The sequence below is a fragment of the Alligator sinensis genome, unplaced genomic scaffold, assembly GCF_000455745.1.
Source record: "Alligator sinensis unplaced genomic scaffold, ASM45574v1 scaffold17_1, whole genome shotgun sequence".
Taxonomy (NCBI): Eukaryota; Metazoa; Chordata; order Crocodylia; family Alligatoridae; genus Alligator; species Alligator sinensis.
The window spans coordinates 395,815-409,424 of record NW_005842491.1 but is presented as its reverse complement, the minus strand read 5'-3'; the positions used below and the strand labels follow the sequence as shown (position 1 = coordinate 409,424).

Below are 13,610 nucleotides of genomic sequence, written 5' to 3'. Positions count from 1 at the left end.
CCCTGGATTCTCAACAGATGGTGCTGGCAATCTTACCAACACTGGACTAGAGCAGTCCTGGGTCTCCAAGCAGTCTGAGGCTGCCCCAGGGATGGGTCTGACAATCAGCTGAATCTTGGCACTAGCTCCCAGGGCAGCCCTGGTTCTTGAACTGGACCAGAGGTTGCCCTGCAGGCTCACGGGCTCCCCTACCAAGGAGTTAAACCCCTGTGCTGGGCATCCTGGGCAGGGCTGCAGTTCCCAGAGGGGGGAACCAAAGAGCTTCAGACTTTAAACTCAGAGCTGCTGCAGACTTTAAACTCAGTGCTCTGCAGTTGAGGGGATCAGAGGCTCCCGAGGAGGGACTGCAAGGAACTGCTGATCCCCGACCCCTGGAAGCCCTGCTGGAGCTATAGATCACTGAGTTTAAAGTCCCTGGAGGGAGAAGGTCTCAAACTCTAATCACCCTTCACGTATTTGAAGACTGTTACCAAATCCGCCCTCAATCTTCTCCTCTCCAGACTAAATAAAACTACTTATTTCAGCCTCTCCTCATAAGTCTTGTGTCCTAGGCCTCTAATCAGTTATGTGGCTATGTGCTGGACACTTTCCAATCTGTCCACATCCTTCTTGAAGTGGGACCCAGAATCAGACACAGTACTTGAGAGAGGAGGCCTTACCAGTGCTGTATAGAGCTGAAGTTCCCTTGGTTTGCAAGTGACACTGCTGTTCACAACCCAGAAAGCTACCGGCTTCTTTTGCAGCAAGAGTACACTGTTGGCTCATATTCAGCTTCTGGTCCACTGTAAACTTCAGGTGGACAGCCTGGAAAGCATTGTCATCATCAAGGTATATCACATCCAGTGCTTTCCCCCAGCCACAGGGTCTGTCACCTTATCATAGACGAAAATCAAGTTGGTTAGACGTGACTTGCTCTTAGTGAATCCATGCTGACTGTTCCTGAGCACCTTGTTCTCCTCTTTGTGCTTTGAACTAGATTCCTCGAGGGTCTGCTCCTTGATCTTTCCAGGTATTGAGGCCAGACTGACTGATCTGCAGTTCTTTCTTCCCTTTTGTAAAGATGGGCACTGTATTTGTCCTTTCCCAGTCATCTGGGACCTTATCTGACCTCCATGATTTTTCAAACAGGGTAGCTAATGGCTCTGAAATTATGTCAACCAATTCCTTCGGTACCCTATTTGATTAAAATGTCTCAAAATGGAGGGAAAATTTTGTTTTTAAACTATATATCTTGTGAAATAATAAAACAAATCAAAAAAGAAGTTTACGTGTCAAAATTATTTGCACAGCCAGGGAATTAGTTATAACAAGGGGAGAGCGGAGCCATAAAGCTACTGAATGCATTTTTGATACATTTTACTAAGTTGGGATGGACACAGAACACCAGGCTCTAAAACTTCGAAGTGCTTTACAAATAACTAGCACCAGTTGCATCTTTTCAGCCTCCCTTTTGTTGTCTTTACCCATCTGGATCTGGATTCTAGTTCCCTTTCAGCCACAGACCTCCTGTATTTTCAGTTTAGTCACTTGGGTGTCCCAAGTAGTAACCTCATTTCTCTTGTTAGCCACCTGAGTACATCACAAAATTAGGGGCATCTTTACACATGCTTGGAGGTGGGGAGGGGTGGGGAGGGTCGCTTTAATTAAAGAAGCTACCAGGAGCCACTCTAATTAATGCAGCCACAGCGTCACATGTATTTAGTGTCCTGTGCTTCAAAATGACAGCGGGCTGCTTTAACTAGAGCTTGTTCGCTGAGCTTTAGTTAAAGTGCCCTGCTGCCGTTTTGAAGTGCAGGGACACTGAATATACGTGGTGCTGAGGGTGCTGGAGCGTGCTAATTAGCACATGTTGGAGCAGGTGTCAGGCACATGTATAGGTGCCCTTGGTGCCTAAAATGGGGATTTAAGTTCATGAGTGTGGATTTAGGTGCCTAACTTCAGGTATACAAGTGTGAAAACTGAGTCTCCGGTGTGCCTTGATTTCCTCACAGTGATACAGCAAGCCTGCCTCATAACAAATGTGTGCAGCATTACTAACTTCAGTTCATAAAGCACTTTGAGATCCTCAAATGGAAGGTGCTAGAAGAAAGAAAAGTCTTTTATTTCACTCACTAGGTGTTAATGCAACCCACTTGCTTTGAATCCACGGGGGTAAGGGGAAAACCTTATAAATCTATGGCAGGGGTTTCAAACATACAGCCCGCAGGCCAGATTCGGCCCTTGGAACTTCTCGACCCAGCGCACCGAGCTGCCAGACGGCACTGGACATTGGGTCCTTTGGCCCCACTGGGCATGGCCATCAGCAGTGAGCCAAGAAGAGCGTTTGTTGCAGAAAGCTTGCGAAGACCATTTTTTCCAACTACTTAGTTGGTCTAATAAAAGGTATCACATCTACCCGAAGAACCTTGTCTGCCTGTTCTCAGGAAAGCAAATACATGTAAAAAAACAGGCAGGAAGAAGCATGAAAAAACCAAGCTTTCCAATGGGAGGAGCAGGATGTGAAGAACTTTGAACAATGAGGAGTCTTTATCCCCTCCAGAAAGTCACCCACCTAGCTGGCACTAAGGCTGCCATAACTTTCGTTACTGTGGTACTGATGCTAATTGGAATGGTTAACCAATAACTGGGATTGACTTCATCTACTAGTCTTACCCAGCAGAGAGTGAGAGCGCCAGTCCATGACTGTTCCATGGGAGCTGGAAATTTAGCAGTTTACTTTTTCTCCAGAGACCTTACAGCTCCAAGTGTGGACCTGAAGTCTTCAGCCTTTTGCAGAAGGCCCCAGATAGCCCTGGTGGCTGTCACTCAGAGAAGAATTTCTGAATCTACCTACTCACTTGGCAGCTTCAGTTATTTGGATCTCAGCCCTGCCTTTGTGTTGGATCTTTCCCCTAGAGGCAGAATACACCATGGCTGGCGCCATTAACCCAAAAGATGTGCAAAAAACACACTTGGATTTGGTCTGAGCACCCATATCTCTCATTACAGCCAAAGGGAGCTGCGGACGCTCAGCATCTGTTTCACTCAGACAGAGCATGTTATTATTCACCCTGTTAAGCAACGGACATGAGGCAAGGAAGAATATAGTGAAGCAATCCAGGCAGGGGTGTCCTAGAGCCCTTTGATTTGTGTGCACTGAAGCAATGGCCAGAGTTTTTGAGTTGTCAGTAAACTGTCGCTCCCCCCCAACACTGCTGCCCTTCTCCCCCCAACACCGAGCTTGGCTTAGTGATCATCTTTCAGCAGGGGAGCTGCAGCACAGTAAATCTTTCCACCGGAGCCTGAACTGTTGAAATGATATTTGATGAACTAGAGCAGCGTCTTTTTTAATCATCAGGCAACGTTAGTTTAACATTCAGTGCATCTGTACATTTGGCTTGGCCTTTCTTTTTTAGTAAGGATATAATGCAGCTCATTTTTACCATAAATTCAGAATCTGAACTTTGTTTAAATATTTAATTTGTCATCTAAAACAGTCCCCAGATAATTTATAATTGTTTGGTGAAGAAGAGCTCTGAAAGTGAAGGATCAGGGAGGGGGAGGAAAAAGGGAGAGAGCTGCTCATCTGATGTAAATCAGCATTAATGTCCAATAGTACTACACTGCTTTGCACCAGCAGGGCATTTGGCTCATTGATTACACTGGAGCTACATTTATTTATACAAGTTGGGTTCTGTTCCCATTGCCTTCAACAAAATCGTACTACTTTACATCACCTGAGTTATGGCCACATTGACTTCACTGGAACTATGCTGATTTCAGCTAGCTGAGATTGGCTCCACAAATTTCATTGCAGTTACTCTGATTAACACCAGCCAGGGATCTAGACCACTGAATCATTTTAAACCAGCTGAGGCTTTGGCCCAGAAAGCAGAGATGTGGAGAAACAGGGAAGATGAAGAGCAATGGAGTAGGATGGTCTGACGCAGCTTGCACTTCAAGGGAATTGTCCTTGATTTTCATCAACAGTAAGTAAGTGAGGTCAGAGAGCCTGGCCGAAAGTAAATGATAGTTTATTAAGGAATAAACTTGTTCTATATGATGCTTGAGGTTCACAGTGTGTCTGCACCCACAAACGATGAAGCAGAATGTTTTTATCTCCATCACCAAAGATGTAGCTTAGCACCATTATGCTATTTGTGTCACGTCCACAATCACCAGCCATTTGCTGCTTCCTACCCTGAGGGAAGGATCAGTTGTGTGGTGGTGGAAAGTGCTGGTTGTTGATTCAAAGCAGTATCATTTCCGGAAGTGGGCACTGCCTGGCCACACTCACAAGGGTTGGAAATTCAGTTGAGTCTGGATACTTCTCTGATTCTTGCCTCAATGGTTAGGAAATCTCACAGGTTTCTCAATGTTCCTAACCTCAGTCAGACTGGAAATATGAAATAAGTGTAGTGAAAAGGAAGCACAGAGAAACCCAGCAACTGAAGCCATGAGACAAGGTTGCTGAATTGCACTGGCAGCGGCAGGCTGTCTAGAACAGGGGTAATTTCAGTGTATAGTTCTGGCCACGCACCGCCGTAATTTGTACTGCCTTGGGATGAACCCATCTTCCCCTAGAAGTGGTGCTTCTGGATCTTATAAGTTAGAGCAGCCTATGAGGATTGATAGAGAGCCTTCCTGTATAAGCATGTCAGAATAACCCCCGCTGGGCCCAGCCTATGAGAAGTCTTCCAGTCTGGCTGTAGCACAGGTGATGCATGTAACCCATGGTTGAAGATTGTACTCTCACAAAAGGAGACCTGAACTGGATCAAGGACTGACTGTTCTCTCACCTGCTAGCATACAACAAGGCAGCTTTTGCCATCAGGGTGCAGTATCCATCAGGCACTCAACAGGGAGTTAATTTCTGTATTTGTTACCAGCATTACATGCCTTCTGCTCATTCGCTTCTCTTTACTGCAAAATTTCAGGATTTCAGAGACAACTAAGCAAGATCCTACTTGGGTGGTCTTGTAGTTAATGTAGGGGACTGGGAGCCAGGACTCCTAAGTTTTACCTTCTGTTCTGCCATTAACATCTTGTATAGCTTTGGGAAATCATCTCTCTATTCTCTTCTGTAAAACAGGTATAGCAGGACCCTCCTTCCTCTCCGGGGTGAGGTGAAACCTACTTAATGAATTATTTATGAGGCTTAGAGATCTTTATGCTAGAAGAGAGCAGAGTATTAACCATAATTAACATCATCATCATGTTAGTGCATTAGATCCAGAAAACATTATCACGTTCATTACTGAGTAGAATGCCATTAGTTGCATATGCAAACAATCTGATTGCATGTCTCAGATCAGCATGTGGCTCAGTCAGAAGTGCTGGGGGAAAGCCCTGTCTGTTCTGATTAGATCAAGGCATTAAGATTTGTCCCCCTGGGGACATTTCCACAACCTTTTCCTTCAGTATTTATGGCCCACAACTTTTTTGCATCATCTGCACCATAAATATTAAAATATCCACGCCGGCTCTTGATGTCTACCCTCAAACAATGGGCTGGTGGAGCAGCATGTTACAAATACTAGCATGCTGCTTAGTGTCACTTCACAAAGAAGAGACTGAGCTCTTCCTGTCATCTGGACAAAGGGAATTCAAGGCTATCAGCATTCCCTTCCACTGTACAGTAGTCCAGGCAAGGACTTTAGTCAGCTGTGTTAACGACATTAGCAACATTGTACAAGCAACTAGAACCACAGAACATGTGATTTTGAGTTTTATTGGTTGTATGCATGGGTCCAGGAAGGAATTTTTTCCCCTCTTGCTGCTAGAGGTGTTGCAGGGGTGGGGGGCATTGGTCTTCCTTTGAAGCAGTGAGTATTGGCTGCAGGAGAGCTGGGGATTTTGATTGGGGTGTACCGGTGCTGATTCAACCCCAGAGATTCTTGGCTAGAGGGTCTTGCTACTCTGTTCTGCTAAAACCCATTGCCACATATAAGATTACAAAAAAACTTTGCCCCACGGTCAGATTAGCATGGACCATAGGTAAGGGCTGCCTTCCTCTGGGGAGGGTGGGGAGGGAAGGATGAACATGCAGGGATTAGTGAAGGAATTGGTTAGATACTATCAAAGATTCACAGTAATGCTTTCTGCCAGTGTTTTTTATGGAATATGCTCTCTTTGTCTCAATGTGCTTCAAGGTTTACTTAACATCCAGGGCCCTATTAGATGAAGAAAACAAAGAGACTCAGTGATTTTTCTCTTGACTACGCTTTTCTGTTTCACACATTCTTGGCAGCTTGAGATCATGGTAGGGAATCTCAGTGGGGCCTCTGGCATTTCAAATGTTTCAAATGATAGGTTCTGTTTCTGGCCTATGATTTTGATTAGGTCATATTTAGAGAGCACAAAGCAGATTATCACATTTTACGCTCTTCTGATGAATGGAAATAAAGTTGCTAGTGGTCAAAGGAGAATAACGAGACTAAATGGAGATGTGCTGATGAGACAGTGTGTGTCTAGGTTATGGTTAGGTTAGGACTGGGGATTTGGTAGGAGGCTGAATCAGAACTAGACTTTTGACGGTTTACACAATTTCAGTGTTGGAAGTTTCCATTGCACAATTTCCATCATCTGGGTCCTAGTAAGACTTTGGCTGTATTCCACTCAGAACCAGAAAGTTAGCTGTTTTTAGGTCTAAATCTGATATGGTACTAAAATTACAAAAGATGATTGCAATCAGGGAATTTTAATACAACCCCCTGCCTAGGCAGGAATGAGTGCTGGGGTCAGATGACCCCGGCCAGATGCCTATCCAGCCTTCTCTTAAAGACCCACAATGTAAGGTAGAGCACCACTTCCCCTGGAAGCCCATTCCAAATTTTGGCCACCCTTACCATGAAGAAGCTTTTCCTGATAGCTAGCCTAAATCTGCTCTCTGTCAGTTTGTGGCCATTGTTCCTTGTTACCCCAAGAGGCACCCTGGTGAATAGAGCATCCCTTGCTGCGCCCCCCTAATGAATTTGTAGGCGGCCACAACATCACCTCTCAGCCTTTTCCTGCAGAGGCTGAAAAGGTCCAGATCCTTTAGTCCCTCCTCATAGGGCTTGTCCTGTAAGTCCCTAAGAGGGTGGCCTTCTTCTGGACCCTCTTGAGTCTATTAACATCCTTCTTGAAGTACAGCACCCAAAACTGGACGTACTACTCCAACTGCAGTCTGACCAATGCCACATAGAGGGGAAGTATCACTTCCTTGGATCTAGTTGTCCTGCATCTGCTGATGCATGATAAAGTGCAGTTAGCTTTGCTGATGGTTTCGTCACACTGACAACTCACGTTCATCTTGGAGACAACTGTGACTCCAAGATCCTTTTCCGCTTCTGTGCTGCTGAGAGGGTCACTTCCCAGCCAGTAGGTGTGCTGGATATTTTTGTGCCCTAGGTGCAGCACTCTGCAGCTGTCCTTGTTGTACTGCATCCTGTTGTGTACTGCCCACTTTTCTAACCTGTCCAGGTCTGCCTGCAATCATTCCCTACCCTCCGGAGTGTGCACTTCACCCCACAATTTAGTATTGTCTGCAGACTTGGACAGAGTATACTTCACACCCACATCCAAGTCACTGATGAAGATATTGAAGAGTATCAGTTCAAGGACTGAACCCTGCAGGACCCCACTACTCACATCCTTCCAGGTCAATAGGGACCCATCTACTACCAACCTGGAAGGATGTGGTATCTCATATTAGAGGTACTAAACTTAATGCACTGTAGCAAAGGTGCATTAATGAACATGTACTGTAGGAGCAGTCCAAATGGATTTACCTAACAAAGGACTTCAGTGCCCTTGTTCCTGCTAGGGAGTAACTTACTTGTTACTGATAAAATAAAGTATGTACATGGTAGAGTAAGGATGGCCCAATTTGGCCCCTTTTTAGCATTAAAGAAGGAGTGTCAAATTAGTTGGGTCCCATGGGGCTTTTCATGAGCTGAACCCAGAGCATGGGGCTTCTCATGGGTCAGATGAAGCAAGAGGGGCAGTGGTGGCATTAATCTCACAGCTGCTCAGGCCATTATTTTGGTGTGGCTCCAGAACCCGGGGAGTTAATGCCTCTGCTGCTTGCCCTCCTTTTTCCCTGTTGCTGATCTTAGTCACCAGGGACAACAAGAAGCCCAATTTTGGTGGTGAGTAAAGGCCGGGGAGGGAGTGGAAGGTGAGCAGTATTAACTCCTTTGGTCATGGATAGCAGGGGCTCCAGAAGCCACAGCAATGAGCCAGCAGACTGAATCCAGCCCACAGAGGTGGGTGGTCCAGCCTTCAAGAAGCCCCACAGGCTGGATGACCCACCTCAGTGGGCTGGATATGGCCCCCAGGCTGGATGTTTGACACCCCTGTATTACAGTATTCTGCTGGATGCTCCAGGAAGTCAATGGTCTGTGTTTTTCAGAGTGCATTGTAAATCTGACTTACTCCCAGAGTCAGCACAGGTTAAACAAACTTCTAGTGCCACTGAGAACAATTCTTGAGAGTTACTCCAGTTTCAAACAGCAGCAACAACCTAACTTCTCTGTTTAGCTTACCGTTTTTCTTTCTGCAGCTTTTTAAGGTATGGGGAGTGATTGGAAAGCTGCTCCTGGTTGACCCACGTCCAGTGAACAGTCTGTTGGACAGGGACTTACTCATGACTTTCTGTGTGACTTTGGGCCAGTTACTTCCATGCTCTGTGCCTCTGTTTCCCTTCCAGCCTTTTGGATACTTATATTTCAAGTGCTTGGAGGCATGGGCCACTTCTTATTGTGTATATCTTTAATACCTACAGTACAAAGAACTGATCCCAGCTGGAGCTGATAGGCTGTATCAGGTTACAAATGATAGTAGCAGCATCAAGGAACTAGAACACCTGGAGGAGATGCAAGCAGACACTGCATTAGATCCACTTGGAAATTATATCAGGCTAGAACATGTGTTTGGGGGTTTGGCCCAAATGAATGCGATTCCAACCATGTCTGCATGTGTGTAGACAGGAACAGATCACCTGTTATTTCATATCAGCTGGTCATAAGCAAACGCTGCCAGGGCCAAGGGCTAAAGGCTTGGCTACTCATGGCCTGGTGACATTACCCTTCACTGACACTGTTTCCTTTCCTTACTGTTCTCCTACCCTTGCACCCTTCGGTACAGATCTCTGGTGCCTCTCAATGGCATTTCATAAGATGGGGGCCTGACAGAAAAAGTATTATTGAACAAGTATTCATGTGTTGGATATCTGCCTTGACTCAACCTATCTTCCTGCCTGAACCAAACTCTCACTCTGTTTATCCCGTCAAACCTATTTACAGCAAAGCTGCCCTGTGGAAGTTTCAGCATTCAAATAACTTACCAGTGTTGCCTGGCCCAAGTGCAGCATTGCTAGGACAAGACAGTGTCATGCCTTTGCATGTGACATTACCATATGGCCACATGGTGACAGCATGTTTGCATGACACTGTGCAGTGTCATGGTCACACAGGGGATTGGTGTCACATTGCAATACCGCTGCATCATGACATGGTCTGAATGGTTAATGTGGCTGGGCCTAGGATTGCCCTTTCAAAATGTGGATGACTCCACTGAAATCAGAGTAGGGAGCAGCCTCTGATATATCAGAATTAATTCAGTATCACAGAAGTGCATGGAATTGCTTCAGTGCAGCAAACACGGCCCATGTTGCCAAACTGCTGGCCTTGCTAGAACTACAGCTCCATCGCATTAGTAGCAACGGAATACAAGATGATGATCAGACAGAGTAAAATCATCATGTCACAGCAGTAGGGCCCATTAGAAATGAAATGTTCCTACTGGGATATTTTATTTACACACTTCAGTAGAGTGGACACCAAAAGGTTTTGCTAATGCTTCATGGGCTGCTAATTTCCTCTCTGACCTCTTTTGTTAGGGAGTGACCCCAGCTAGAATCTCTGTGCAATGAATGCCAAAGCTTGACACAGGCCTGGGTTAGGGGTGACAATGAGGCCTCTATGGGCTTTAATCAGGCTCCAGTTTGGAGTTTCAGAACAGGGAGAATTTGTGTGGCTCTCAAAAGATCTGGGTGGCACAATAAGGGAGGCCCTGGGGTCTCCCAGGAAGGCAGAGGCAGCCCAGAGAAGACAGGCTAAAGGATTCGTCAGGCGGGGAGGCGGGGGAGGCAGGCTGGAGGATGGCTTCCTTTGTGAAAGGCTTTCTTTAGAAAGGAAGGTTTTTCTGAATGCCCCGTTAGACGACCCAATCAGGTCCTGGCAGATGGATATCACAGGCACGCTGCTTATTCATGGCAAGCTGCAGCTTTTATCATTACCCCCTCCCCCACCCTTTTATTCATTTTAAGGCTAATTTGTTTTGTTAATGTTTTCTTGCCCTCCTCTTTTCTTTCCCCCCTACAGACTGTGAGTCATACTGCAAGGCGTCCAAAGGGAAACTGAAGATCAACATGAAAAAGTACTGTAAGAAAGACTATGGTGAGTTACACATTTTTGGGCTTAGCCGCATTTTTAAAGTGAGACGAATTTTTAAAAATATCTTTCCTGCAACATAATAAATGTCATTCTCATTACACACAATAGAAAGGGATGAGCCAGGAATGAGCTCTAGCGCGGCTGAATGCTGGAAATGTTCTTCCCAACACAGCCCCAGGTTGTGCAAATGAGGAGAGTGTTTGGGACATGGACCCCAGACATTTCCAGATGGACTTTGATGGGATTTATGTCAGGGAAGGAGCAGGGAGGTCAGAATTCCCCTGCTGCGTAGTGTCAGCTCTGCTGTAAACACTGGCTATTCCTTCCCCACATTTTGAGTATATCGTACTGTGCATTTCAGTCAATATTCTTCTATATTGTAGAGATCAATTCAGATTCCATAACATAAGGCCTTAATACAGTTTATGAAGCAGAGATGTACAGTAAGACTCCAACAACATTCAGTGACATTTAAATGTATGTGTGATGCATATTAGATATGGGCTCCCATGGGCCCCTGCCTAGCCCCGGCACAGCATTGTCTGCTATTCAGAAACTGTGGGGAACCCCACTCTGCCTCACTTTCTCATCTCCCATGACTTCTACTGAGCCCCATATGCCTGTTACCCAGAATCCTTTGGAGCCTCTCCTCCTTACCACCATAACTGCATTCTCTATCATGAGCAGTGGCTTTTTAAAAATTGGGTTTAAATGTGGTTTCCGTAGAGTAGCAACCCTGCTGCTTCATCATTTGAATGTGCATACTCCTCCAACTTCTACTTTTCCAGGCACAGTTTGGAAAACTCTCCAGAGCACTCAAGTTTTGTCTTATTTTTTTTTTCTCCATGTTAAAGGTTATAGGTAGGATTAATGGAGTAAAATAAACTGGGACACAAAGTAAGAAATACCCGTGATCTCTCCCTCTCTTGTGTTTTAAGAGAAGTCTGGGTCCTTCCTGCAGTAGAATGTGGTGACTACACACAAGGGTGACATCTAGATAGCAGCCAACAGTCAGATCATGTCTAATTGAAACCTTTCCCTCATTTACTTGGAAAGTTATTTTATTCCAAATGAGACAGCAGAATCTAATCAAACAATTTCAAATGCTGATTGATGTCTTTCATGCTTTTTCACTTCCAGAATGCTAATTTTCTCTGCTATTAGACTCACTTATTGGAATGACTAGATAAGTTAGTAAGAGGGATGGTAGTTTCTCGTGCTTTTTGGACTGAGCACTACAGACACTTCTCAAATCAATGGAGAAATGCCTGTTTACACCAGCACAGAATTTGGCCTGTTAGCTGCTGGCTGCAAATTCTGGGCGCTTATTTTGATTTTCTTTTCTTTTTTATTTAATGGTTATAAAATAAAGCCAATGAGTTCCTTAGCAAATTATTTGCCCCTAAAATGTAGGGATGGTTTTCTTTAGAGAAAGGGATGTGGTGGACAATCTGATCCCTCCATTGTACTTCGGTTAGAAATCTCAGGATTTTTTGTCTGCTCTGTTTATTATCTGATGACAAAGCACTATGATGCTGGAAGACCTTTCTGTGTGTCCTTTTCTGGATCTGTCTCCAAGAATCTTAAACTTTTTTGTTTTAAAAATGCATCTACATAAGATCCTGTCTTTCATATGCCTGAAAGGAAAGACAAGATTCTGATTTGGAGGTCTGATTAATTTCCCATGCTAATTTTACCAGTAAATTATGTGGAGTTAGTCCTGATTCATACCAGTGTACGAGAGAAATTTCACAGCTAAAGAGACTTTAAGGATAGAAGGGACCATTAGATCATTTAGCCTGGCATCCTGTATAAGCATTGTCCATAGCATTTCATCTAGTTATATCTGTAGAAAGCCTAATACCAATATTCTTTTAACCGTTAATGGTACTCTCATGCTTACATCTTCTTTTTTGTAAACATATCTATCTAGAAAGAAGCCTTTGATGCTCTGTGATTTAATGGCATTATCAATATTTTTTAATAACTTCTCTGGCAAGTCCCAGGCACAATTCACATTGACTGTCATCTTCAAAGCCTTCTGATCCTGATCCTCCTCTTAGTTACACTGGTAGCAGGATTTCCAAGAGTTCCCAGGATTATGCTAGTAGAAGGATTTTCAGAGAATTCAAGACTTTCTCTGGGTTTATATGATTCTAAAAGATTGTAAAAAATTCTAAAAAAAATTACTTGAGTCTTGGCTTTCCAGAAGATAAGCCTTCCTTCCTAAATGCTGCCAGTGTAGTTGAGGTCATTTCAGCTACTATAGATGTCACTAAACTTGAGATTGTTTCTACAGTTAGTTTTAAAGCATCCTATAGAATTTTACAGCCGGGATCTGGTTTTCTGGTTTTCTCTCCCTTTCCCTGATAAATTCGGGGAGAGGGAGAGCTAACATCAGCAGGACTCTGGTCTCTGGAGCTGTGAGAGCAGGGGCTTCAGCCAGAACTTGTACCAAACAACTGGTGAGCTTGGAGCTCATGCCATATCCACAGCTCCCAGCAGGAGCTACGCTGACATGCCAGTGAGCTCAGAGAGCTCATTACACATGTGGCACACAGTCAAGGGAGGGGTGGTGGTAATCGGACTACTACACCCGTGGATCCACCCTCAGATCCATCTCCACTCACTGGCTTTTGCCTCAAGGGGATGAAGTAAATGGTTTGGTGCAGCCTTCATTATGTAAAGGAGTGCAGATCCCCAACTGGTATAAGTCAGCCTAGCTCCACTGACCTCAAAAATACTAATTTATTTATGGCGAATGGTAATTGCTAAGGTCTTCTGTTTTTAAGTCATTTATTAGGTTCAGCGTATTACATGCTCCCAGAGTAGTAATGGGCATATTTGAAATCCATTTTATAAATTAATGTAGGATTAAGTAACTAAAAGATACTCTTTGACAGTACGCTATTTCTGTAAATGCTGTGGTTGTGTCACATGCACACCTATCTGAGTTTCCACAGGTGGCGAAAGGTATCCCCATCACTGTCTCTCCCTTGTCTTGCTCTTAGATATTATGGCCTAAGTCAGGGGTGGGCAAAATAGTGGATCCAGCAGGTGGCCAGACTCCATTTCCCAGTAACGCCTGCCTGCATCGCTGTAGTCAGTTTTCATGGAGACCCCGGCAGCAGCGGGGCTGTGACAGTGTGGGGCTGGTAGGGCATGCAGCTGGGTTGGGAGCTGCTGCGGGGC

The 13,610-nt window shown here is 44.8% G+C and overlaps 1 protein-coding gene across 4 annotated transcripts in view; it reads left to right on the top strand.

Annotated features, from left to right (window-relative positions):
* LOC102374924 (netrin-1) overlaps window positions 1–13,610 on the top strand; it is a 118,302-nt gene that overhangs the window by 76,388 nt on the left and 28,304 nt on the right. For all 4 annotated transcript variants that reach the window (XM_025212890.1, XM_006031272.3, XM_025212889.1 and 1 more), the window contains exon 4: window positions 10,347–10,421. In XM_025212890.1, coding sequence (XP_025068675.1) covers window positions 10,347–10,421 — 75 coding nt within the window. The remainder of the gene's footprint in view (window positions 1–10,346; window positions 10,422–13,610) is intronic.